This window comes from Myotis myotis, unplaced genomic scaffold (assembly GCF_014108235.1).
Source record: "Myotis myotis isolate mMyoMyo1 unplaced genomic scaffold, mMyoMyo1.p scaffold_m19_p_12, whole genome shotgun sequence".
Taxonomy (NCBI): Eukaryota; Metazoa; Chordata; class Mammalia; order Chiroptera; family Vespertilionidae; genus Myotis; species Myotis myotis.
The window spans coordinates 27,260,497-27,284,676 of NW_023416316.1; the positions used below are offsets into that span (position 1 = coordinate 27,260,497).

At 52.6% G+C, this 24,180-nt stretch overlaps 1 protein-coding gene across 2 annotated transcripts; it reads right to left on the reverse strand.

Annotated features, from left to right (window-relative positions):
* Nucleotides 1–274: 274 nt before the first annotated feature.
* Nucleotides 275–21,481, reverse strand: GLIPR2 (GLI pathogenesis related 2). 2 transcript variants are annotated; one of them, XM_036330393.1, is made up of 5 exons: nt 21,360–21,481; nt 13,182–13,290; nt 12,790–12,893; nt 10,915–10,992; nt 275–1,818 (listed from the first exon to the last, which is right to left on the reverse strand). In XM_036330393.1, the coding sequence occupies exons 1-5, from the start codon at nt 21,370–21,372 to the stop codon at nt 1,658–1,660; spliced, it is 465 nt and encodes a 154-aa protein (XP_036186286.1). In that variant the 5' UTR covers nt 21,373–21,481; the 3' UTR covers nt 275–1,657. The 2 variants fall into 2 exon arrangements, with proteins under 2 accessions (XP_036186286.1, XP_036186287.1); XM_036330394.1 differs by lacking the exons at nt 10,915–10,992; nt 12,790–12,893 and having other exon boundaries at nt 1,752–1,818.
* Between the last annotated feature and the right edge of the window lie 2,699 nt (nt 21,482–24,180).

A 24,180-nucleotide genomic window follows, 5' to 3' on the forward strand; every position in this document is an offset into this window, starting at 1 on the left:
ACTTTTTTCAGTTCCACTGGTAAATTCTCTCATATTTCTTACCAAATTCCTGGTCCATGACCAGTTCATGGATTGACTACCTTTGGATCCCATGTCCACTCTAGTCCAGTCAGCTGTGTGATGGTAGGTCACATGGTTCACACCATGGCAGCCTAAGGAGACAATCTACAGGGGAGAGGTTGGAAATATTCAGAAGCTTGAATTACAGGAACTCAGAGTTATGGATTAACCTTAGTCATCGATTCAGAATCGGGCATGAATCACAGGGAGGAAATTTTTACACAAAAGAAAAAGATTTTATTTTTGTCTTAGTCAGTATCCCTGGGTGAAATGAAGGGCACAGCACGAAACTGTGTTCACAGTGCAACACAGACCTTCTGGAAACAAGTTTCAAAGACTGGCCTGCTCAGACTCCAGTCTTGAAGCAGGCAACCCCGTAACCCCTGCCCCTGCTGTCTTACCCCCTAGTGAGGTCATGATTTCAGGGACACTCGGCTTGGCGTCTGGGCTGGTCCCTCCCCCATGGGCCGTGAAATTGTTATTTAGGGGAACTTTGTGTAGTTTGAGGCAAAACAGAGAGCCAAATTATCAACTCTAAGCCCCGCATGGGATATCTCCTAGGAACATTTGGGCCTGTCACACATTCCAGGAAGGAGCAGCGGCACAGCTGCAGCCACAGCTGCCAGGAACAGCCTGGCTCCCGCCCTGCGTGTCGGGGAGGGCAGGGGCTGGAGGGTTTCCTCTGGGGGCCCTGAGTGAGCTCACCCTCACCCGAACGCTGACTTCATCCATCCAAGGCCGTTTGGCTTAGAGCCCAGGCAATATGAGGGGCTCTCTCCCATAACAGGCCCTGGGCCACCTAGCAGACTTGGGGTGTGTGTGTGTTTCAGGCCTCACCCAGCTCCCCAGAAATCAGGGGGTGCATATTGAGCTATGAAATGTCAGGGGGCTTTAAGAAAAAAAGAGGGGGGGCATCAAGGGGTGGTGGTAGGAGGAGAACTTTGTTATTTTAAGGTAGAAAAATGCAAGGAAGTGAAGCTTTTTTCTCCATTTGTTCTTTGGCAATCCCATCCGAGAATTTCAGGGGCCATGCAGATGACATCATGTCTTACAACAAAGAACTCTCAGTAATTCTGTGAAATGGAACCCCTGCCCGCACCATGTTTCTGATGGAAGCTGCTTTATTATTTATGTGTTTAAAGCTGTGTTCTATGTCACATTTAAATGAGGGTTTAATAGTCTTCAATATCTACCACAAGTAGATTCTAATGCATGAAGATCACAGGAAATGACCGTCACCTCCCAGCATCACAAACATTTGGAGTACAAAAAGTCCAGGGATGGATATTAAAAGTAAGAAAGGTACAGAAGAAGTTTACTTTAAAAATAACCCCAAAAAGTTTAAAACTTGATTTTTCCCCAAAGTCCAAATAATTGTGGTCTAACCATCAGAGTAAAGGCTTCATTGGCTCAATCCTTTGATAAGAATTAGTTCATGCACAACTGTATATCCAAGGGTGTGTGTGCAAGGCACGCACATGCATCACACACGCAAGCACATACACCCACAAAGACGGATACACAGCTGAGCTTTTGATGTTCTAGGCACTTGATATCCATGTTCTTAGTCTGCCACCTGCCCATTACATTGGGCAAGTTACTTCTTAGGAGGCAGGACATTTTCTTCAAAGTAGCCCTGGTTGACAACATTCCCTGCTGGGAAGTATCTAGCCACCACGAAGGAGGACCCGTCACTTGCAGATGCCTTTCCCACTCCCATCTTCTTCGTATTCTTCCATACCATGGCCGTGAAGTGTCCTGTAGGGGAGCAGACAGGGGGAGAGGGACACAGGTTAGTTAGCAACGTCTGGAGAAGGATGTTGCAAGAGATTCTTTAGCTCCTGCACCATCCTGCCAGGCTCAGGGCAGCTTGATCTTCACAGACACCCGTCAGAGACACGGAACATACCAACTGCCTGCTTTTCTATAGCATCAGGTCCTCTCTGCTCGCCTCACCACTTATCCATGCCCAAAGGTTTCGTGGCCTCCCAGACATCATGACGAATCCAAGTTACCCCGACAATTAGGATACCACCCTACCTCGAACCTGCCTTCAACCCTCCCCCACACTGCACTCTTCAAAGTCGCCAACGATCTCCATGTTCCTCTCCAATGGTCACGTTTTGTCTTCATCTTACTCGACATCTCAAGAACATTAGGTCGACTCCTCACCTTTTCAAAGCACTCCCCTCTTGGGGGTTCCATGATGCCACCTCTTGCCGTTATCCCCATCTCACTGCCTCTTCCTCCTCCTGATCTCACTTGTAAATGTTGGAGGACTTGCACTTCCCTAGACTCAAATCTGGGCTCACTTTTCTTGCTGCACTCCTTAGGCAATTTCATCTTTCCCTGGCTCCTACATTCACTTCTCCAGCCCAAACCTCTCCTCTGTGTTCCAAACACAACTACTTACTTGACATTTCCACTTGGATGACTCACAGACATCTCACATTTAACCTCACTCTTGATTTTGGGCCACCCCAAGTTATCCTTCTCCCCACCATCCCATTTCCCTTTCATGACAATTCTATGCACGCAATCCTAGGGATAGGTCTGTATTCCTCACCTGTAGAGAGCGCCTGGGAAGGCACATGGGCATTTCTTTAATTATTGTCAGCTGAATCCAGTGGCGTTGGCAGAGCCACGTCCTGGAAACAGACCTTGCCAGAGGCAGGAGTGTTGTCAGCCTGACCTTCAGCCCAGGTGCCAGGGGGTGGGTTTCGTTATCTAAATCCAGCCAAGCACCAGGAATCAATACGACTCAGGCCCACCCAAGAATGCACATAATCTCCTTTGTCTTGACCTTTAGTAAAACTTCCTGGTTTTTGCTGTATAAAATAAACATGCTGTATTGGCTCTGGGTGCCTGTCTCTCCATCAGAGGACAGTGGTCCCTCCCAGTCCCAGCTTTCCCTACTGTATGTGTGTCTGTCTCTTTCATTTTCTCAAGCCCCGTCGCCCCTACTCAGGAACCGGACCGCTCTCTAGCCGCGCTGGACATGGGAAAAGAGAGAAATATTTATATTCACCCTACTTCATTCCCCCACAACAACCCAATCCTGACAAATCTAACTATATATAAAAGACATCTCAAGTCATCCACTCCCAAAACTTTGGTCCCATCCACAAACTTTTCTCACTTGGACCATTGCAATAGTCCCCTGGCTGGTTCCCCAGCTTCCACCTTTGTCTTCTCCAATTCACTTTTTGCTTAAGTAGCCAGAGTGATGGTTCTGTGACTAAGTCAGACCTGTTCCTTCCCTGCTTAAAAATCCTTCGATTGCTTCCAATTGCACCTGGAATGAGAGTGAGTGCTTTGGACCAGTGGCCTCTTTTCCATTCCTTGAACACCCCAGGTTACTTCCCACCATGGAGCCCTGGCACACACTGGTGCGGAATACCTTCTGATGACCAACGTCTTCTTGTCCCTTAGGCCTCAGTCTTAATGTCACTTGTTCAGAGAAATCTTTCACAATCCCTTTGACTTCCGGAACATCTCCTTCCCAACATAGTCTTTTTTTTTTTTTTTTAATATATTTTTTATTGATTAAGATATTACATATGTGTCCTTGTCCCGTTACCCTCTACCCCCCCGCCCCCCGCTCATGCCCTCACCCCCCCGTTGTCTGTGTCCATTGATTAGGCCTATATGCTTGCATATAAGTCCTTTGGTTGATCTTTCCCCCTTACCCCTACCCCTCCCCTACCTTCCCTCCAAGGCCCGACAGTCCAATCAATGCCTCTCCATCTCTGGATCAGTCCTTGTTCATCAGTTTATGTTGTTCATTATATTCCACAAATGACTGAGATCCTGTGGTATTTATCCGCTCTCCAGTTCCATCCATGCTGTGGCAAATGGTAAGAGTTCCTTTTTCTTCTTCCTCTTCTTAAAGAATACCTTTCAGCATTTCATATAATGCTGGTTTGGTGGTGATGAACTCCTTTAGCTTTTTCTTATCTGTGAAGCTCTTTATCTGACCTTCTATTCTGAATGATAGCTTTGCTGGATAAAGTAATCTTGGTTGCAGGTTCTTGCTATTCATCACTTTGAATATTTCTTGCCAGTCTCTTCTGGCCTGCATGGTTTCTGTTGAGAAATCAGCTGACAGTCGTATGGGTACTCCCTTGTAGGTAACTGACTGTCTTTCTCTTGCTGCTTTTAAGATTCTCTCTTTATCTTTTGCTCTTGGCATTTTAATTATGATGTGTCTTGGTGTGGTCCTCTTTGGATTCCTTTTGTTTGGGGTTCTCTGCGCTTCCTGGACTTGTAAGTCCATTTCTTTCACCAGGTAGGGGAAGTTTTCTGTCATTATTTCTTCAAAAAGGTTTTCAATATCTTGCCCTCTCTCTCCTTCTGGTACCCCTATAATTCTGATGTTGGTACGCTTGAAGTTGTCCCAGAGGTTCCTTACACTATCTTCATATTTTTGGAATCTCTTTTCTTTTTTCTTTTTCGGTTGGGTATTTTTGGTTCTTTGTATTTCAAATCTTTGACTTGATTCTTGGGATCCTCTTGTCTGCTGCTGGATCTCTGTAAATTATTCTTTATTTCAGTCAGTGTATGCTTAATTTCTAGTTGGTCCTTTTTCATGTCCTCCATGGTCTCAGTATACTTATTGAGGGATTCATTAAATTTATCGGCGGTTTCCATAAAATTCTTGAAAAACCTTATAAACGTGGCCTTGAACTCTATATCCAGTCGTTTGCTTTCCTCCATTTCTGCCATTTGTGACCTGTTTCTTTGTCTCCGCATTTTGGCAGCTTCCCTGTGTTGATAGAGTGGCCCTGCGTGCCAGGTGTCCTGTAGGGCCCAGTAGCTCAGCCTCCCCAGTTACCTGGGGTGGACACTCTTGGTGCACTCTTGGTGCCTTGGTTGTTGTAGGATCACTGGAAGGAATTGACCTCCAGGCCAATTGGCTGTGAGAATCAGCTGTGTCTGGAGTGGGAGAACTTCTGTGCTGAAGACACCCTTCTGGGGCAAGACTTGCTTCAGTGGGGCTTTGGTGCTCACTGAGTCTGCTCCCTGAGTGTGTCCCTTATGGATCTGAGGAGTTGCAATCTGGATGGTCCCCCTCTGACCACTGGGTACAGTGGCTCCTGGATCTAAGGAGGTGCTAATTCAGCCTCTGCCTGAGGCCACACAGCAGCCACGAAGAGGCTCAGCTGTGAAGCAATGCAAGCGCTGCGGGGCCTTGGGCCTTCTCTTGGAAGTTCCGGGTCTGCCTGGTTCGGCTGCAGTTAGGTACATTCACATGCAAAAGCCTCTGCCGCAGCCTGGGTGGGGCGGGGTCTCAGGGAGTCAAAGAGCAGAGAAAGCAGCTATGGCCGATTCTCCGCCCGGAGTCACGTGTCTCGGAGTCGCGCGTCTCAGTGTCCCGGTAGTGGCTGCAAGCACCTCTGAGGGAAAGCCGCACTCAAGTTCGCCCGCTGCCCGAGAGTCCGCTCCTCCCCGTATGAGTCCTGAGTCCCCAGAGACTTCCCAGAACCGGAGTTCAGAGCAGTCGGGAGCTTGTGATTCAAAAAAAAAAACAGCCGCGTCCTCAGGTGCCTCCCCCTTTCCGCCCACACGCGCGAGCCGCTGTACCTCTGCACTTCACCTCCGCAGCGCCTCTCAGTGTGCTTTTCTTTCCTTCTAGTTGTAGAATTTACACTCAGCCAGCCTTCCTGTTGTTCTGGGTGATGTCCACTCTGTCCTTTAGGGTATTTTTCAATTGTTGTGGGAGCGGCAATTTCCCGGTGTTTATCTATGCCGCCATCTTAGTTTCTCCCCAACATAGTCTTATCACACCTGTTTTTTCCCTTCATAACATTCCTACCATTTGCAATGTTAGATTTGAGTACTGGCTTATTGCTTGGCTTCTTCATGAGGCTAGAGAGCCCCACATGGGCAGATATCAAATTGTTTTATTCACCAAAGTATACCCAGGACCCTGGCACAGCCTGCACATGCAGCTTTTACTGAATGAGTGAATGGAATGAAATGAGTGAATGAAAGGCATATGAAAGAATCCTCTTGGATTCTGGCTCTGCTTTCACTAGAAGTGCAGGCCTTCTATGAACTCTTTGAGACCTTAACAAGGTAGAGCCTCCTTCAGTTCCCTCTGCTCTCAGTCAAACAGACCAGTTCTTTCTCAAGTTACTGCCTGATCCTCCAGACACTTCCGTGGCTTGCTGAAGCTTCTCAGTATCAGTCATCCACTCAGGTCACCTGCCCCTTACTCATGGATCCTTTCAAGCTGCTAACATGGCTTAACTTCCTACTCCCCTCCCATTTTGGGGTCAAAGAATTGATGCTGCAAAGGTACTCTTTGCTCAATGCCATAAATTCTTCTTATTTCCTGAGAGTAAAGGTCGGGAGCTCATCTCTTCCACTTTTACTATTGAGGTGACAGATCAATGGGATATTTACTGCCACGTCACAGGATGGCATCTGTTTGCTAAAATAACCTTGAGGCAATTGTGTTTCCTCCTGGAGGGCAGGCACCACAGCAGCCTTACTGACCACCATATCCCCACTGTTTTTTTAGTACTGGATTTGGAACATAGCAGATGCTCAATAAATATCAGATGAAGAAGAGACAGAGGGAAGGAAGAGGGAGGAAAATCACGATCAGAGTGGCCCAGTTTCTCACAGAGTGGTTCAGAAAGAAAGAGGGTAACCACTTTATATCCATTAGAATGTGTGTGTTTTTTTAAAAGAAACAGATTTTGGTGAGGATGTGGAGAAATTGGAAAAGCTGTACATTGCGGATAGGAATGTAAAATGGTGCAGCTGCTGTGGAAGACAGTATGGTATTCCTCAAAAAGTTAAACATGGAATTACCATATGACCTAGCAGCCCACTTCTAAGTATATACCCAGAAGAATTAAAAGCAGGGATGTAGATATTTGCACGTCAATGCACATAGCAGTATTATTCACAAGGACTGAATAGCCAATGGGGGAGGACTAAATGTCCATCAATAAATGAATAAATAAAATGTTGCATATACATACAATGGAATATTACTCAGCCTTAAAAAGGAATGAAATTCTAACATGTGCTACAACCTGTATGAACTTGAGGACATTATGCTAAGTGAAATAAGCCACCCAAAAGAACAAATATTGAGTGATTCCCACTTATATAAGGTTCCTAGAATAGTCAAATTCATAAAGACAGAAAATAGAATAGTAGTTACTAGAGGGATAGGGAGGGAGGGGAGTTATTGTTTAATGGGTTCAGAATTTCAATATGAGATGATGAAAAAGTTCTGGAGATGAACTTTTTCATTCATAGAGTGGTGGTTGCACAACACTATGAATGTATTTAGTCCCACTGAACTCTACACTTAAAAATGGTTAAGATGGTAAGTTTCATGTTAAGTATATTTTACCACAAAATTAAAGCAAGAGAGAAAGGAATAAATGCACGAATGCATAGATAAATAAATAAATAATGGTAGCTACACTTTTCCAATTTTCCAGGGACAAGAAAACAGTGATATCTCCCATGTGTATCAGAAATGGTAAGGACTGAATACATAACTGTTCATTGATTAAATGGTGTGTTTTCCCCTACAGTTGAACTTTTTAAAAAAAATTTAGGTATAGTTTACTTATTTGTCTACATACAAAAAAGATTTCCTTTCTGAAAATAACCAAACATAAACACTACTCAATAGAGTCGATGTGATACGGTCAACGCAAGAATGAAAAGAAAACAAACCTTAAGTACAACTGTGCATCTTTTCTGCTAATCCTTACACTTGTATTAACCATTGCCCAACAAAACTCTGACTTTCACCTCAGAACAGAGAAACACTTCTTGCCAATTCACCCTGGTCCTTATGGTTGTGAGTCGCAGCTCCAGGCTTCTGGCAGCTTTGCCAGGTGTCACCGCTTCTATGGGCTTTCTGTTCATCAAGGCTCACGTCCTTTCTCAGGCAAGCCTTTTCTCTCAACAGACCACATGCTTTGGCCATAGACCCGCCCACTCCCTCTGTCACCCAGAAAAGGAAGAAAGAGCTGCTGTTTATCCACTGGTTGCCAAGAATCTGATTACAGACACAACATGATCTTCGGCAGCATGAATGCCTGTGGAAGCCTTTTCCAAACAGATGAGACTAAGTTATCTTTCTTCTGGCCCGGGAGGTTTCTGTCCGCACTGAGATAACTGAGTATGGTATTCACAGATGAGTTAAAGGACACGACTTCCTTAGCAACCATCAGATACACACTGGTTTCTAACTCTAAACTACTAACAGCTTGCTTTTTCTTTTTCTCCTAAATAGATCACATCCTCTTTCCTGCTCTGGACCCAAACTTTCTAAAATATACATTTGATAAAACACATTAAGTTACAGCAGGGCTTTGCCAGGGACTCATGCACAACCGTAAGAAAGAATGAGGAAGCTCTTTTTGTACCGACAGGGAACAATCTCTGCCAATCTGCTGTGTGAAGAAAGCCAGTGCAAAACAGATCCCGTATCTGAAGACAGAATATAAAAAAGAAAACAAAAACATATATTTACACAAATACTGGCATAAGCTCAGAACAACTCTACAACGATACACGGGAAACTGGCACCGTGGTTGGCCAGGGATGGAAGGCAGGCTTTTCCCCTCCTACAGCTGACACGTATCAGGCCACATGAAAGTACCGCTAATTCAGAATACACCAACAAACAAACCTGCTCGTTAAAACAGAACATAACAAAGGAGTTGCAAGAAACCATCTCCCTCCACTCAGCACTTGGCATAGAACTGTGTTCTTTACCACAAGATGCTGACAGGGGTGGGGTGGCTGGAAGGAGATTGTAGATATTTCAAAGGCCCTTCCACCTACACCATGACCTTAGGTCAGGGGATCCCAGAGCAACGGTGCCGCTCTGGGGGAGGCTGGGGTGGGAGACGGGCCTGCAGATCTGTAAGGGTCTTGCGAGCCCTGATGGTAACTCCCCCCAAATCTGTGCTCCTGTCTTAGGCTCAGGCTCTGTCCGTCCCCAGGCATTGCCCACGTTCACCTGGGATGACATAGGGACTACAGTTCTTCTGGGGTTTTCCTCTTTAGGGGTGGGCAGTGTGGAGCGACGGTGAGGCGGGTGGTCAGTGATCACGGAAAGCTGAGTCCCGCTCCTGGCTCAGCTTTTTATTCCGTATCAGTGCAAACAGCTTTCCCATTCTTCCTTACTGTTGCACATGATTCCTTGCCAAGATCTACTATATACCGTGTGCGGTTCCTGCCTGGGAGCAGGGGCCGTGGAAAGAGCATCAGGCTGAGGACAGAGGTGTAGAGAGGTCTCTGCCCCTTCCTGGGGCTCAGCGTCCTCCTCTGTGAAACTCGTGGCCTGAAGCCCCACCCCACCCCCAAATGGTGCTGCAAGGTTCCGAGCCGAGGACGGGTAGCAAAGCTAACCACTCGCTCTGACACCTGTCCAATGGCCCGTGAGTCTTGCTCACGGCGGAAGCAGACCCAGACACTAGAAAATCACACGGCTCCTAGACACAGATCTTCATGAGAAGGACTCCAGGTTCTGCCAGCACATTTTAATCACTGGAGGAGCCGTTACTGTCCCCTCCCTCATCGGTGGAACTGGGTTGCCACAGAGCCATCACTTCTCCCTGCGGGCCCTGGCGCCAGTCCCCTCAGGCCAGAGTGCCCAGGGGAGAAGCATTTCAGCAGATGTTTTGATTCCTGCCCCATAGTCCTGCCCACAGGGTTGCAAGAACTCCTGCCCGAAGGGGTGAGCAGAAAACCACAGGAAACACTGACTGGTTCTGAGAAATGTCACTTCCTGCTTCTGAAGAACCTCCAGAGGGTAGGAGGCCGTAAGAGGCTGCACCCATGGGTGGGGTGGGGAGGAGAGGGATAGGGTGGGTCAAGAATCCCCTTTTCAGTTTTTCTGGTCAGAGAAACTCACAGCCCCTTCCAACCCATCCTGGGCCGCCTCAGGTGCACCTGCGGTGGTTCTGAGGCAAGACAGGAGCCGGGTGAGGCCTGGTGAGGGGCCAGAGGGAGCCCGGCGCTCAGAGATGCTGGCAGGGCTGGGGTGGGCCTTGAGTGGGTTACATGTTTACTGCTCACAGGGGAGGCCTACGAGAAAGGCTGGATGGTCCCCCAGTCAGCGGCTCCTGCATCTAAACGCCACCTCCCAGAATGTCCTGTAGAGGCCAGCACCTTGCCCCTCTCCCTCTAAGACAGGGAAGGACGGGACGTCGACCCACGTTCACACAAATAGCAGTGCCAGGGCTGAGACTAGCTCCAGGGGTTCTGCAACCCAAGCTCACCTGAACCTCAATCGGCAGCCTGAAGGTGGAAGGAGAATGCCTGGGAGGCCATGAGGCCTCGGGCTGTGGCAGGAAGGCAGCAGGGCGTGAAGGGAGGAGGGAGTTAAAACCCAGAGAAGAGTGAGCGTGGCCCTTTTCCTGAAGCCCCAGGAAGCTGTTGGCAGTTTACGCAGGAGAGCAACGTGGGCAGAGAGGGTTTGGGAACATCCTGGGTGCTCGGGAGCAGGCTGGATGTAGGGAGCAAGACCAGAAGTAGGATGACCGGTCACAAGTGCTGAGGCACCACTTCTGGAAAGCAGCACCTGGCAGCTTTTAAAATGCACAGCCCCTTACGACACACGCCCGTCATCCGGAAATTTGGAGCTGGCGGGGCGGACAGCATTGGCCTGGGAGCTTAGATGGTGTGTGTGTGTGTGTGTGTGTGTGTGTGTGTTGGGGAAACAGGGTTTTACCCTTTGGGCAAAGTCAAATCAGACAAATATGGGAGAGGTAAAACAGGAGGGAAATGATTGGTTTTCAGAGGGTTAGCTCCTCTCTGACACCCAACAGTCCAGGGCGAGGCCAGTGGTGCCACCCAGTCACTCACCAGTCCCCGAGGTGAAGCCAGGCTGCTGGAAGTTGTAGTTCTTAATTTCACTGTACCACCGATCAGCCACCTCCTGTCCTGTACGGAGAAGACACTGTTTAAAACTCAGCAGCAAAATCAACCCACTCCTATTCCTTCCATCTACTCCCACCAACCGCAAGCCACTCACCCCACAGGGAGGGGTCCGAGAAAGCACCCATGAGCTGAAACAGGACTCCTGCCCAGGGGCACACCCGAGCTCAAGAGGTGGCTTGGGGGTTCGGGGGAGCCCTGGCCTGGGATCACCCGCCTCTGTTCCTCGCCCGGCCATAAAGTCGCCGTGGCATCCTAGGCAAGGCCTTCCCCGCCCTGGGCCTCCGTAAAGAGGGTTACATGCAGTGCACTCCAGGGGCTTCTGATGATGCTCCTAGTGTTCCAGAGCCTCCCCTCCTCCCACCCCAAGCCTGGCTCCCGGAATATCCACAGGAGGGAAGGCAACTGGGCTGCTGGGCCCCGGTGTCCGCGGCAGGCAGACGGGTCCTCGCTGGGAGCAGCCCCTGGCCTAGACGTGCTGATGGGAGAAACGCCCAGCATTTCCCTGGGAGCTGCGATCTCAGGGTCAGAGCTGGAAGGAGCCTCGGAGCTCAGAGCAGAATCGCAAGCTTGAATGTGTGCTCACGCCACCTGGGGCTCTTGCTAAAGTGCAGTAGGCCTCGGGGCAGCCTGTGAGTCTGCATTCCTAACAAGTGCCCAGAGGCTGCTGCTGGCTATGCACCACGCTCTGAGCGGCAAGGAAGGCCTTCGAGAGCCGTGGCCACACACTGGCCTCGTTGGGGAACATGTGAAAGCTGCTGGTGCCTGGGACCTGCCGCAAACGGATGGTACATGTATCTCTGGAGGAGAGACCCGGGCCCTGGTGTGTTTAAAAAGCACCACAAGATCCCATGTGCAGCCAGTGTGGGGAACCGCTGCCTTAGCGACCACTTACCCAGCCCCCTCTCTGTCGAGATGGGAAACTGAGGCCAGAGACGGGAAGGGCTTGCTCAAGGCTCCCTAGGGAGCCAGTTCAAGGCTGGGAGGGAACCTCCTCTCCTACTGGCTCTTTCCCATCCCTCTCCCTTCTCCCCTGGGCCCGCCAGGCCCAAGACCAGGCCGGGGAGGCGGCTGCGGGCTGTGAACTCCTGCCTTCCCCGGGAGCATGCGCGCCCCTCTCCCCGAGGGGCCCGGAGCGGGGGAACCAAGAGGACACTCGGGCCTCCCCAGGGAACTCCCAGGAATGTGAGGCCCGGGAGGGAGGAGGCGGCTGCCCCTGGGCTTGGAGAAGGCTGCAGGGAGGGAGGCCGTGCTCGCCAACATTTTTCCTAAAAAGCCAGGACAGGGCTGTCAGACCAGGAAGCTCAAGAATGTCTGGCCCGTGTGGCGGGGTCGCCACTGCAGGCTGAGACGTCAGATGAAGGGCTGTCTTGCCCGTGATGGTGATTTTCTTTCCGACGTGTTAAAAGCTCTGCTGTGCTTTTCTGGTGAGAATGTTACTACCCCAGCTCCGTGAAACAATCTGTTTTAGAAGAATGGGACGCAAGTAACATTCTTCTGCAGCTGGGGATGCTGGGGAGCAGGGTCGGGGGGGGCTGCCAGAGAGGCCTGCGGCGCACCCTGCTCCTCCGAAAGGGGGTGCGGGCAGTCCGACTCCTCTCTGCGTCCCCGCAGCAGCACAGGCCTGGCCCCACCAGGGACGCTGCGGGGGCCGCCCTCAGCCCCGGAGTGCGGAGCTCGGTTCCTGCCCGGCTCTGCTCTGCGCCCGTGGTGCCCATGGCTACCCGCGGAGGGAGGGCCCCAGGGGCTGGAAGGGGCTGCCGAGGCCGGGCAGAGGGCAGGGGAGCCCAGAAGGCGACCCACCTGGCTGATCGTAGGATGCCCAGGCCAGGTTCTCCCCGCACTGGCCGCGGCTGGACTCCGGGCTGTGCTTGAGGATCCGCGTGCTGGCCAGCGCCTCCGAATACCTGCCGGGAGGATGGTGTTTCTCAGAGGGGCCGCCCAGGGGGGCCCGAGATGAGCCCTGAACCGGCGTGGCCGCCCGTCCTTCCGGGGCTCCGGGCTCGGGGCTCCGGGCTCGCAGCGAACTGGGAGCGTCCCTTCTGAGCAGCTCTTCTGAGCCCCAAACAGCCCATTTTACAGAGGAGCAAACTGAGGTTCAGAGGAACAAAGGGGCCTGCAGGGTCGTTATTCAAGCCTGACTGATCCTGCCCCCCAGGGCCCAGGGCCGTCACCCCGGGGCGCAGGGGACTCACTGCTGAGCCTCCTGGTTGAGCTTCTTGCACAGCTTCAGCGGAGGGACGCCATGCTGCTGCCGGTACTCGTTGTGGGCCCGCAGGACCTCGTTGTTAAACTGCTTGGAAGCTGCAATGATTCCAAAATGGAGGTTGTCTCAGTGCAGGGAGAAGACCCACCGGGGTGTGAGGGCACCTTCTCAGCCAATAGCAGGCCCCTCAGTGCCCTAGCCAAAGGGACAATGTGAGGAGTGCTCCACCCCTCTGCCCCCTGTCTCCCTCCCTCCACCCCTCTGCCACCCTATCTCCCTCCCTCTACCCCTCTGCCACCCTATCTCCCTCCCTCATACCTCTGCCACCCTCTCTCCCTCCCTCACCCCTCTGCCACCCTGTCTCCCTCCCTCACACCTCTGCACATCTGCACCTATGGATTATGCAGGGCCCTATGGGCCATGTGAGGGATCTGGGTCTTTATCCAAAGCAGTGGGAAGCAACTGACTGGGGGCAGAGGAGTGAGCTGGTGAGATCAGTGTTTCTGAAAGTTCCTGCTGGCTGCTGAGTGGAGGATGGGCCAGGGGTGCAGAGCAGATGTTGGGGTGGGGGTGGGGGTGCTGGGAAGTGAGCAATGGGACTTCTGAAAGACAATGTTTGAATAGACTGGATATCTCAGACTGGACCTATGGTGCCTGGTGGGAACTGGGCAGGACTGGAGGCGGGCGCTCAGAGAGAGGGGCCGGGGTGGAGGAGCCCCCACACTGGGCTGGTAAAATCAAGAAGACAGAGGGACAGGTGAAGAAAAAAGGACCAGGAAGGACAGCATTGGGAAGTGAATGAGGGGAGAGTGTGGAAAAGAATGTGTTGGCGTTGGGTGCAGAGGTGCATTGAGGGATGAAATGGAGCCTGTGCTCAATGGGGTCATGACCTTAGAAAGGGCAAGGTCTGGGGGACTAGGATTAGGGAAAGAATACGTGGGGGAAGCCAGGTCAGGAAAGGTCAATAGTGGACAGAAGTCACATCAATTTGGATCTGAAACGGAACCCCATCCATCCAACACCCCCGTTCATCCCTCCATCCTTCATTCATCCATCCATTGATCTGTCCTCTCTGCTGCAGCAGCATCCACCCATCTCTCTGAGCACCTCCTCCGTGCCAGGTCCCGTATGGTGTGCGAGGTGCGCAGGGACAAAACAGCCACGTCCTGCCTCAAAGAGCTCACACTCCGAAGGGAGACAGCCTGCAGACAGACACTAGCAAACGGGGCGACAGGGCCCCGATGCAGCTGAGCACAGGTGCAAGAGGAACTTGACAGGCAACCTAACGCGGTCTGGGGACTCAGGAAGGAGGTGACCCCAGAGAGGAGGCCCCAAAGATGTCTGGACAGCAGCAAGCCAAGCGTGGACTGTGAAGGCCCTGAGTGACAGCTGTAGGGATCTGGGAGTGTCCCTCCGTGGGAATGGGGTGAACTGGGTGAGTCAGGAGTGAGGGCTACAGAGAACCCTTAAACTGAGCTCGTCCCATTTGGCAGGAGCCTGTCCCCAAGGCCTGGCTGAGGGCAGGCAGGGAGTAAACTGGAGAATGACAGAAGCATCAGGAAGCATCGGTTATTCCTGCCATTACCCCAGGTCATGTTCGTCAGCTGTCCTCCTCCGCTGTCTTTTCACCCCAGGCGCTGAGCAGATGAGCCATCAGGGAATCCCTCCCCTTCTCTCAGCCAGATCCCCCTGTCTCCTGGGCCTTCAAATCAAACTCACTGGGCCAGGGAGTGGACTTGAGGGGGAAGAAGGCCAGACTTGCCCTCAGGAGCTTTTGGCCAGATGCCAACCCAGGGGAGATGAAGGCAACTGCCCCTTGTGTAGGCAGAGCTGTCCCAGGGGCTTTCGTCCGGTGAGGCCCAGGCACAGCGATGTGGGCAGGACAGGGACGCGAAGCCCGTGGACAGGCAGCCCCTGGAGCCAGGGCCGGGCTCCACTTGGTCCGCAGGGCGGTGGGCCTGCAGTCTCCTTGGCAGAGGGATATTTATAAGGCTGCTAAAAACTAGGTCACTGCACTCCCAGACTATGGGAAGTTAAGAGAAATAAAAGTGAAAGTTCCTGTGCTCGACCTAAGCTTGCTGCCTAGAAACCAAAGCCAGTCATTGTCCCCACCAGGCCCAGTTCCCTGGGGCAGGGTTCCCAGGAAGGGGTCAGGAGAACTTCCTGGTAATCGTGACGGAGCCCTCCCTCCCCACCCTCTGGGAGGCACCCCCACCCCCTCGGAGGAGTCCCCTCCCAGCACAGCAGACAGTCCCAGCCCTGGAGGCTCCACACAGCAGGGACTCAGCCTCAGGGAGACAAGAGATCACTGGTGACCACACCCAGCAAGAGGCACACCCCACTTCTGTAGAAAAGCCCAAGGACGAAGATAAACATCGGGAAAAGAAGGTCGAAGGAAACCTACCCATCCCGCACCAGGCAGGGAGGGCCTCACGGCCAGCCCTCAATGGGGAGAGGGATTATGTCCTCGTAGGAGGGCCCACGGAGCTCAGGGCTGGCCCGGAATGAGGGAGGTCTTTTCTTCTGCATGTTGGCAACCACTGCTGGGTGCCGGGCTGGGCACCCTCTCATTGACTTCTCACCACCATTTGTGGGAGCTGTCCATTTTTTAAAAGGAGGACACTGAGGCTCAGGAGGGGAGGTAGCCTGTTCACATTCCCACAACTGGCTCAGGGGTGGGCCCGTGAGGAGAGAAGCGCTGTCCTTCACCCCACACCACCTCCAGGGGATACAAGTCAAAGGACATCAGAGACAGAGGGACTGACCAGACCTGGAGGAGGGTCGGGCTCAGTGAGGTTGGCAGCTGCCTTCAAATCTCTGAGGGGAGAGAGGGGGGGAAGAGGAGAAAAGAACTGAGGTTTCAGACCTGCCTAAGGGGCCCCAGAGGCGAACCGGGGGCTGCAGGAGTAGAAGCTCCAGGGGCAGGTCTGGGGCTCAAGGTCAGAGCTGCTGGGAGGTGGAAGGGGCTGTCTGGGCTGGCTCCCTGGGGCTGAGGGGTGAGGGGAGGGGCAGGGCTAGGCTGCCTTCGGGAGTGGAGGGCACAGTATCTGGGGGGGGGGGGGGGGCTGACCTGTGGGCTCTCGAAGGTCCTTTGGGGCCTGGGCTTCTAAATGCCAAAGGCTCCAAGGAGGTCCGTGCCCTCCTCCCGTCTGGCTGTGGGCTAGCACAGGCTCCTCCCTCAGCATCTGTCCTCCTCTGAGGCCGCCTCACTTCTCTCCCAACTCCCGCCAGAGGCCAGGACTGTCAGAGGCCGGGGCAGGAATTGTGGACAGGCTCCTTCTGCCCTTGGCAAGAAGCTGGTGTGAAACACTTTGGCCAAGTCCCCTCACCAAACCAAAACCTAGTAACTAACCCAACTGCAGTGACAGCCCCTCCCTGGAGTGGAATTTTAAACCAATCAGTCTCGAATTTCCTGATCACTAATGGGACAAACTGCCTGATCAGACCTGCTGCTTCCCCCGAAGGGGAGAGGACCCTGCCTAACGTAACACACCCCTTTAAGTTCTTAGTCTCTCGCTCTTTATGCCTATAAAAACCTCCCATTTGTACCACTAACTCATCGGAGCACCCTTCTAGTTGCTAGAAAGCAATGAACCCATGAACTGCTGACTAAAGCCAATTAGATCTTCAAATGTACTCGGTTGAATATTGTTCTTTAACACTGGAAACTGCCCTGGTCCCACCTTTGGGGTAAAACTGGTTTATCAGGAAGGAAGAATAAAAAGTTGAGGGGGGGGAAAGAAAGGAAGAAAGAGCAGCTTCTGTTCCAGGAAATTCAAGAGGCAAATACCAGCTCTGCCTCTGACTAGCTGTGTGATTTTGGTCAAGTTGCTTAATCACTCTAAGCCTCATCCCCCCACCCCTCACCCCCCACCCCCGTATAGAAAGATGGAGATAGCAGTGTCCACCTCACAGGGCTGTTATGAGAATTAAAAGAATTAATCTAAGTCACCGCTTTAGAACAGTTCTGGAACACAGTGAACAGTTACTCGGTGTCAATTATAATGATATCATTACTAACAAAGCCTCTGGCTTTGGGAGACGCTGTCCCATCGGATCCCATCCCTGATTTCCACGGGAGCCGGACTGCTGGTATTTGTATTAATCTTTTTTTTTTTAAGCGTATTTTTATTGATTTCAGAGAGGAAGGGAAAGGGAGAGAAAGATAGAAACATCAATGATGAGCGAGAATCCTTGCTCGGCTGCCTCCTGCACGCCCCACACGGAGGATCGAGCTTGCAACCCGGGCATGTGCCCTGACCGGGAACTGAACCGTGACCTCCCAGTTCATAGGTTGAGGCTCAACCACGGAACCAGGTCAGCCGGGCTCTATCAATCTTCGATGACCTCTTTCAGCACCTCTGAGCTCATCAGATATTTGCTGAGTGAATGAGTAAGCAAATGAATTGGACCATAGTCTTCTCTTTACAGATGAGGAAGCTAGAGTCTTTGGGAGGACATGTGAATTTCACAATTTCATACAGTGAGTCCACATTCGAGCTAGATCTAAGAGCAGCCTCCTCTGTTTCAAATCTCTCCTACTTTCCACTTTGCATGTACTTCCCTTTCCCTAAGCAAGAATGGTGGTTGATGGTTCCAGGCTGACCCTTTGCAGATGACAGTCACTGAGGGACTGCAGGAGCCAGGGCAGCCTGTGCCCATGCTCCAGGCCTGCCTCTCTGGGTTCCACATCCCCATCTGTGTGAGAAGGAAGTATGACACCTGTGGTTTTCAAAATATCTTCAAAGCAGGGAAACCCTTTCTTTGAACTTTCTGCCCCTCCCCCACCCCAGCCCCAGCAAAATCAACAGATGAAAATGGACCAGCTGGAACCGATGTGGCCCACGCAGCCACACCCTGCAGAGGTGTCAGGGCCCTGCTCAGTAGAAAATTCCTGGGCCAGTTGGTCCCTAAATGCTTTCTGCCCTGATGGCAGAGGTGGGTGGAGGGGACTTCAAGATTTTTAGAGGGAATTAGAGGGTGTGCAGAAGTCCCTCCTGAGCCAGATTCCAGGCTGAGAAGGAGGCAGGGAGCAGGTGGCAAGGGATCAGTGTGGTACGGGAGAAAGCCCACATCCGGAAAGTTAGAGAGCTGGCTTCAAATCCCAGTTTGTCCACCTACTGGTCAAGGTCTGAGTTGGGCATGGTACTCAACCTCTATAAATCTACACAATCGACAGTAAGAAGCTCCAAGCCTGGCATGCACCAGGAGCTTAACAATTGGTTGTCACTATATTAGGGACTAGCGGTTTCCACTGAGCCCAAGGCCTGCGCTGAGGGCCCATTGTCTTTCTCTGCCCCCAGCACAGTTGCTGCAAACTGAAGCCCAGCAAGGTGGGCGATGGACCTGGACATCTCTGCATACTGGGCTGAGCGTCTCCTGGAATTAAACCTGTGTTAGCGCAGTAACAGTTTTCCAGCAATGCCTACCAACCCCAAGTAGCTCTGTGGTATCTCTGAGGTTTAAGATTAAAGAGAGATGAGCTCCTATGAGGAAACGAGGGCACAGAAGAGGCAGGGACAGCTCCTTACAATGGTCTTCATGAAACCACATCAAGCCCCTTATGGCTACACATTTGTGAGAACTACGGGCCCTGCAGCGCAGACCTCAGGCTGGTGGCCTGGAGCTGCTGGTTGGGGCTGCACTGAAGGCCCATTGGGCCTGGGCTACCCAGAAAGCTCACTTTCTATTGGAGACCCTTAGGGGAGCCAGGACGGTCCTGGGCGCTCCCAGTCTTTGGGAGAGACACATACAACGCATGTGGCTATGAGGGAGAGAGGCCTGAGCCAGCATTCTGGAAGGTCCCTGGTTGTGTGTGGGGGGTGGCACCTGCCTGAACCAGCTCTAACCTGCCCTCTGCCACTGTCCCCTTTCTCTGAAACCTGCTTGATTCTGTATCTTCAGTCCTAGAAGCTGTCACCACCATCTTGCACCCAGACATACCTGTGGCACTGTCCTCTCATTTACAAGTTAGTCACCAAAACTGGCTTGAGGGTACCACCTCCCAAACCCATCCTCTCCTCCTCTGCAGTTCCTTAGAGTCCCTGTCATCGGTTGCCTGACAACTGAAGCACCCTCTTCCTGACCCCCAGCTCTGCCCTCTTCCCACCTGATCACTCTCCTGCCGCCGACAGTGAACACCTTTCTATGGCACTGCAGGTCTCAGGGATAAAGTCCAAATTCCCAAGACTCTCTGGGGTTTGGCCACCTCCTCCAGGAGCTTCCAATAGCCCTTTTGCAAAGGAGACCTCTCCTTCCCCTGAGCTCCCACTGCCCTTCACCTGCTCCTGTCTAGTGGCTGAGCCCCTTCCCGCCTCTCATTGAAGCATGTGATGCCTGTCTCATCCCCAGATGATTTGATTCATTGATTCATTTCACAATCCAAATGAACACTCCTGAGGACCGGGTCATGCCCTCCACAGCACCGAGGCCACCGTACAGAGCCGACAGACGGTGGAATGGATGGAAGAAAAGGGAGGGAGAGAAGGGAGCAAGAAGGCAGGGAGAGATGGGCAGATGATTGAACAGATAGAAGATCGAGCACTCAGCCGACAGCAGGGCAGGAGAATTGCTTCTCAGGGGAGGAGCTGGAAACCACTGATTAAAATTCGGCTTTAGGAAATTTGTGGATTTTCTCTTAATCTACAGGGAAAGGAGTTGATTCCTTAAAGTGCTCACTCACATCTGCCATGCTCTTGCCCCATCACCACCTACCGACATGAATTTTAGCTTCATGACGACACCTCATGTCACCTCTCCACACTGTGAAGGACCCAGGGGATCATTTGGGCCACCTCACTGTACAGATGGGGAAAGAGCCTTGCTCAGGATCACACAGCAAGAGTGAGCACAGCCAGGGCTGGAGGCCAGACCTGTCACTACAGGCAAGGCAGTGTAAGACCAATGCCAGGGGAAGGCATACTCCCAGCACGTGCCCATGAGGCTGCATCTCGAGGACAGATTCAAGAAGGGACCCAGCTTCACCCTCCTCAGGCTGACACCCCAGCCTCCACGAAGCAGGACTTCTGTTCAAGCTGTTCATTAGGGCCTCCCGTGAGGCAGTAGCTATGCCCAGAGAGTCAGGGCCCCTGTCTGGCGGCCAGGAGTGAGGTGTCTGTGGGAAGCCGGTCTATAGCTGGGCAGTGTCCCAAGCTGACTGTGTAGGGGGAGGCTGGCGGTCACCTCCCCCGCGGCCGGCTGCATCTCCCTGGCTGCAGCCAAGAAGAGACCTGCCCTCCTTCTAGGCGGAGGGAAGCCAGGGATGGCCTCTCAGCCCCGAAGTTGAGTCTACCAGGATGGGGAAGATTTTACACCTCAGGGAAGTGGAAGAGGCAGAGTGATGGGGGTGGGTGCTGGGACCGGAGTGCCAGCCTCCGGATGGCTGAGTGGAGGTAGGAGGTGATGACACCAAGTCCCAGAGGACTCCAAGTTGGGGCTGAAGCATGTACCCTCTCCCACCTGCAGGCCATGGGGTGGACGGTGTTGCGAGTGGCAGGTAAGATCTGCATTTTAGAAAGTTCACCGGGGGCAGCCACAGTGCTGAGCACCGGCCACCAACAGGTCGGAGAAAAAGGGGAAGCGGGAGTCTGTGCCCTGGTGGAGCCCGACACCCGGGCACATACTAGCAGCCTGGCACACACCCTGGCACACAGCCTGGCACAGAGGGGGCCTCAGGGAGGAGGGACAACGACAGAAGGATGCTCGAGCTGTCCTTAGGAGGACTGCTTGGAGCACGCCGCTTCTCAGGGAAAGATGCTGTCACCGTTTGGCTTTTTCCAACTTCTAACGCTGTCCGCCAGAAACAAAGCAACAGCCACGCCTTGGCCGGACCCTGAGCGCCGGGAAGCCCTCCCAGGCGCAGGCTCCGGCTCCCAGGCAGGGGGTCCCTCCCTCAGCCTCGCCTTCCCTCCCTCTCTCCGGTGGCCCCGCGGCCACCCAGCTTCCTGGCTGCCCCGGAAACTGCCTTCCACGCGCCTCCGGGCGCCTCGCCCCCTGCGCCGCTCCATCCGCGCCTGGGTCCCCGCCTGGCAGCCGGAGCCGCATCCCCGCGCCCAGGCGGCCGCCCAGCCCGGGAGATGCAGCCCGCCGCGGGGAGGTGACGGCGAGCATCCCAGAGCCCGCGGCTCCGAGCCGCCCCCACCCCGCCCGGCCGGCCCGGCGGCCTCACCTGACTTGCCCATGGCCGGTTCGGCGCGCTCCCGGGTTCCCGCTGCCTCTGCGCTCCGGGGCCCGCGAGCCGCTAGGGTAGCCTCGGAGGGGCCGGGCCTCCGCAGCCCCTCCCCGGCGCCGCCCGGCCCCCGCCTTATAAGGCAGCAGCCGCTGCAGGCGAAGGCGCCGGGGGCCACCGCCGGCTGCCCCGAGGAGGCGCTGCGCGCCCTGCGCCCCGCGAGCCTCCCCAACCGGCTCCGGGGAACCGGCCCCGCGCAGGGACTCCAGGGCCAGCCCCAGGCTCTCCAGGTGCGCACCGGGGCCCGGGGCCTTTGGGGTCTCAGCCCCGAGCTGCACCCTCTCGGGACTCGGAATCACGCGCCTCCCAGCAGGTTCTCAGTAGCCGTTCAGCGGACCCTGGCGCTCACCGTCGTGGCGCTGGAGGAGAATCTGGCGCGGACTTGGAGCTCTCCCCGCCTCCGCCCCGCGTGTGCCGCCTCGCCGTGTCCAGTGACAACCGGGCGCGTCCGTCCTCTCCCCGGGACAGACCCTCTGGTGCGAATCCGGGTTGGAGTTCGAGTGCTGGCTCGTCTCTGCCGATTCAAGTCCTACCCATCCCTCAGGGCCTTCTGTCCCGTCCCCTTCTTGGCCTTGCGGGCAGTGGTCAGTACACACCTGGCCCTGGGAAGCCTTGGTCCCAGCGAGGCCCCGCCCCTGTGTGAGAAGGGCACTAGCACAAGGGCATAGCCTCCGTGTGACTCCCAGAGTAACTTCTTCCTGGGGAAAGAGCTCAGTAAATTCTAATTAAAGGACGCTGGTTTAAAGATCTTTCAATAAGCGGGCACATTTAGTTTTCGCTTGTTGATTATAGGGAAACAGTAAGGCTGGGCACCACCCTGTTTACTCCCTCACACTGTGACCAGGCAAATACTTATTGATTTGAGTACTTCCCGTGTTAGAGTGTTAGACAGCTGGCTCATTCGGAGTCAAAAGGGACTCTGGTGCTAGGCGGGCATCTGATCCTTTATATTCAATTCTCTTTCCCGTTTGCCAATAAACCCCCACTGACGTGGCCAAATGAACCAGTCGGAAGAAATCCCTGTCGCCTCCAGCATCTCCAGAAGGCTGCTTCCATCTTAACCAAAACTTCAAGGCTACGTTCGGGAGGAGACAGCTGAGCACAGGGAGCCACTCACTGCACACAGGGAAGCCCATCAGGGGACCAACAAGTCCCACTCACATCTCCCTGGACAGAGGCGAAGGCTGAGGCTAGAGAGAGCCTGAGAGTGGGTGGGGGGCAAAATCTGAACTCAGTGGCATCTTCGAGTCTATAGGCCTTAGAGCCAGCAGGCACGTGGAAGGGACAGTGTGCGGAACAGTTAGGGCAGTGCCAGAGCTGCCCCCTATCAAGAGCTCTGAGCAGGTTGGAGGGGGTCAGTGCCCAGCGGGTCCTAGCTGGTGCCCAGGCAGCACAGGCAAGAGAAACGGCAGCAAAGAGAGTGCTTGGCCCAAGTTATCATTTCTTTTTGGTTTAATGTCCTAGTTAAAAACTCCTGATGTATTCTAAGATCATTAAAAGTCTCTGTTCTCGAAGTTTCACGGTTTTAGCTTTTACATTTAGTTTTAGCTCCTACATTCATTTTGATTATTATGGCATGTGGTATGCAGTCAGGGTTGTAATTCTCTCTCTCTTGTTTGGCATATGAATATCCAGTTGCTCCAGTACCATTTCTTGAAAAGATAATTCTCTCGCAGTTGGCCAGATATATGTGGCTCTCTATTCCATTCCATTGATCTATGTGTTTTTACACTAATACACACGAAGTTACTGCAGCTTTATGTACGTCTTGAAATCAGATAGTGTAAGTTCTCATTTTTTTCTTTTCAAAGTTGTTTTATCCATTTTAGGTCCTTTGCATTTTCATACAAATTTTAGAATCGGCTTGTAAATTACTGTAAAACAAACAAACAAAAGGCCTGCTGGGGTTTTAATTGGTAATGCCTTGGATAGATACATACACTTGGGAAAAACTGGCCTCTTCATAATATTGAACTTGCTGACCCATCTGTGTGGTGTATCTGTTTACTCATATCTTCTTTGATCTCCCTCGATTATGCTTTTGGGGATGTTGCTCTCTATTTAGTTCTCTATTCTTGCAATGTCTTTTTTAGATTTAGAAATCAGGGCAATGCTAACCTTAGAAAAGAAGTTGAAGAGGGTTCTCTCTTCTGTTTTCTGGAAGAGTTTGTGAAGAATTAATATTATTTCTTCTATGAACATTTGCTAAATCATCAATGAAGCCATCTAGGTATGGAGGTGTTTTTCTTTTTTTTTTAAAAAAAAATATTTTATTGATTTTCTACAGAGAAGAAGGGAGAGGGATAGAGCGTTAGAAACATCAATGAGAGAGAAACATCAATCAGCCACCTCCTGCACGCCCCCCAGTAGGGATGTGCCCGCAACCAAGGCACATGCCCCCGACCGGAATCGAACCTGGGACCCTTCAGTCTGCAGGCCGATGCTCTATCCACTGAGCCAAACCGGTTCGGCGTGTTTTTCTTTTTCATTTTGTTTTTGGGGGGGATGGGAGGTTTTAAATAATAAATTTAGCTTTATGAATAGATACAGAACCATTTAAGTGATCTCTCTCTTCGAGTGAGCTTTTGGTAACTTGTACCTTAAAAGGAATTAGTCCATTTCATTCATCATGGGATTTATAGGCAAAAAGGAGTTGATAGTGTGTTATCCTCTTACTGTCTGTATGCAGTGTGGCGGTGCCCCTTATCTTGTCTGATATTGGTAATTTGTGTCTTCTAGAGGTTTATCAATATAGCCCATC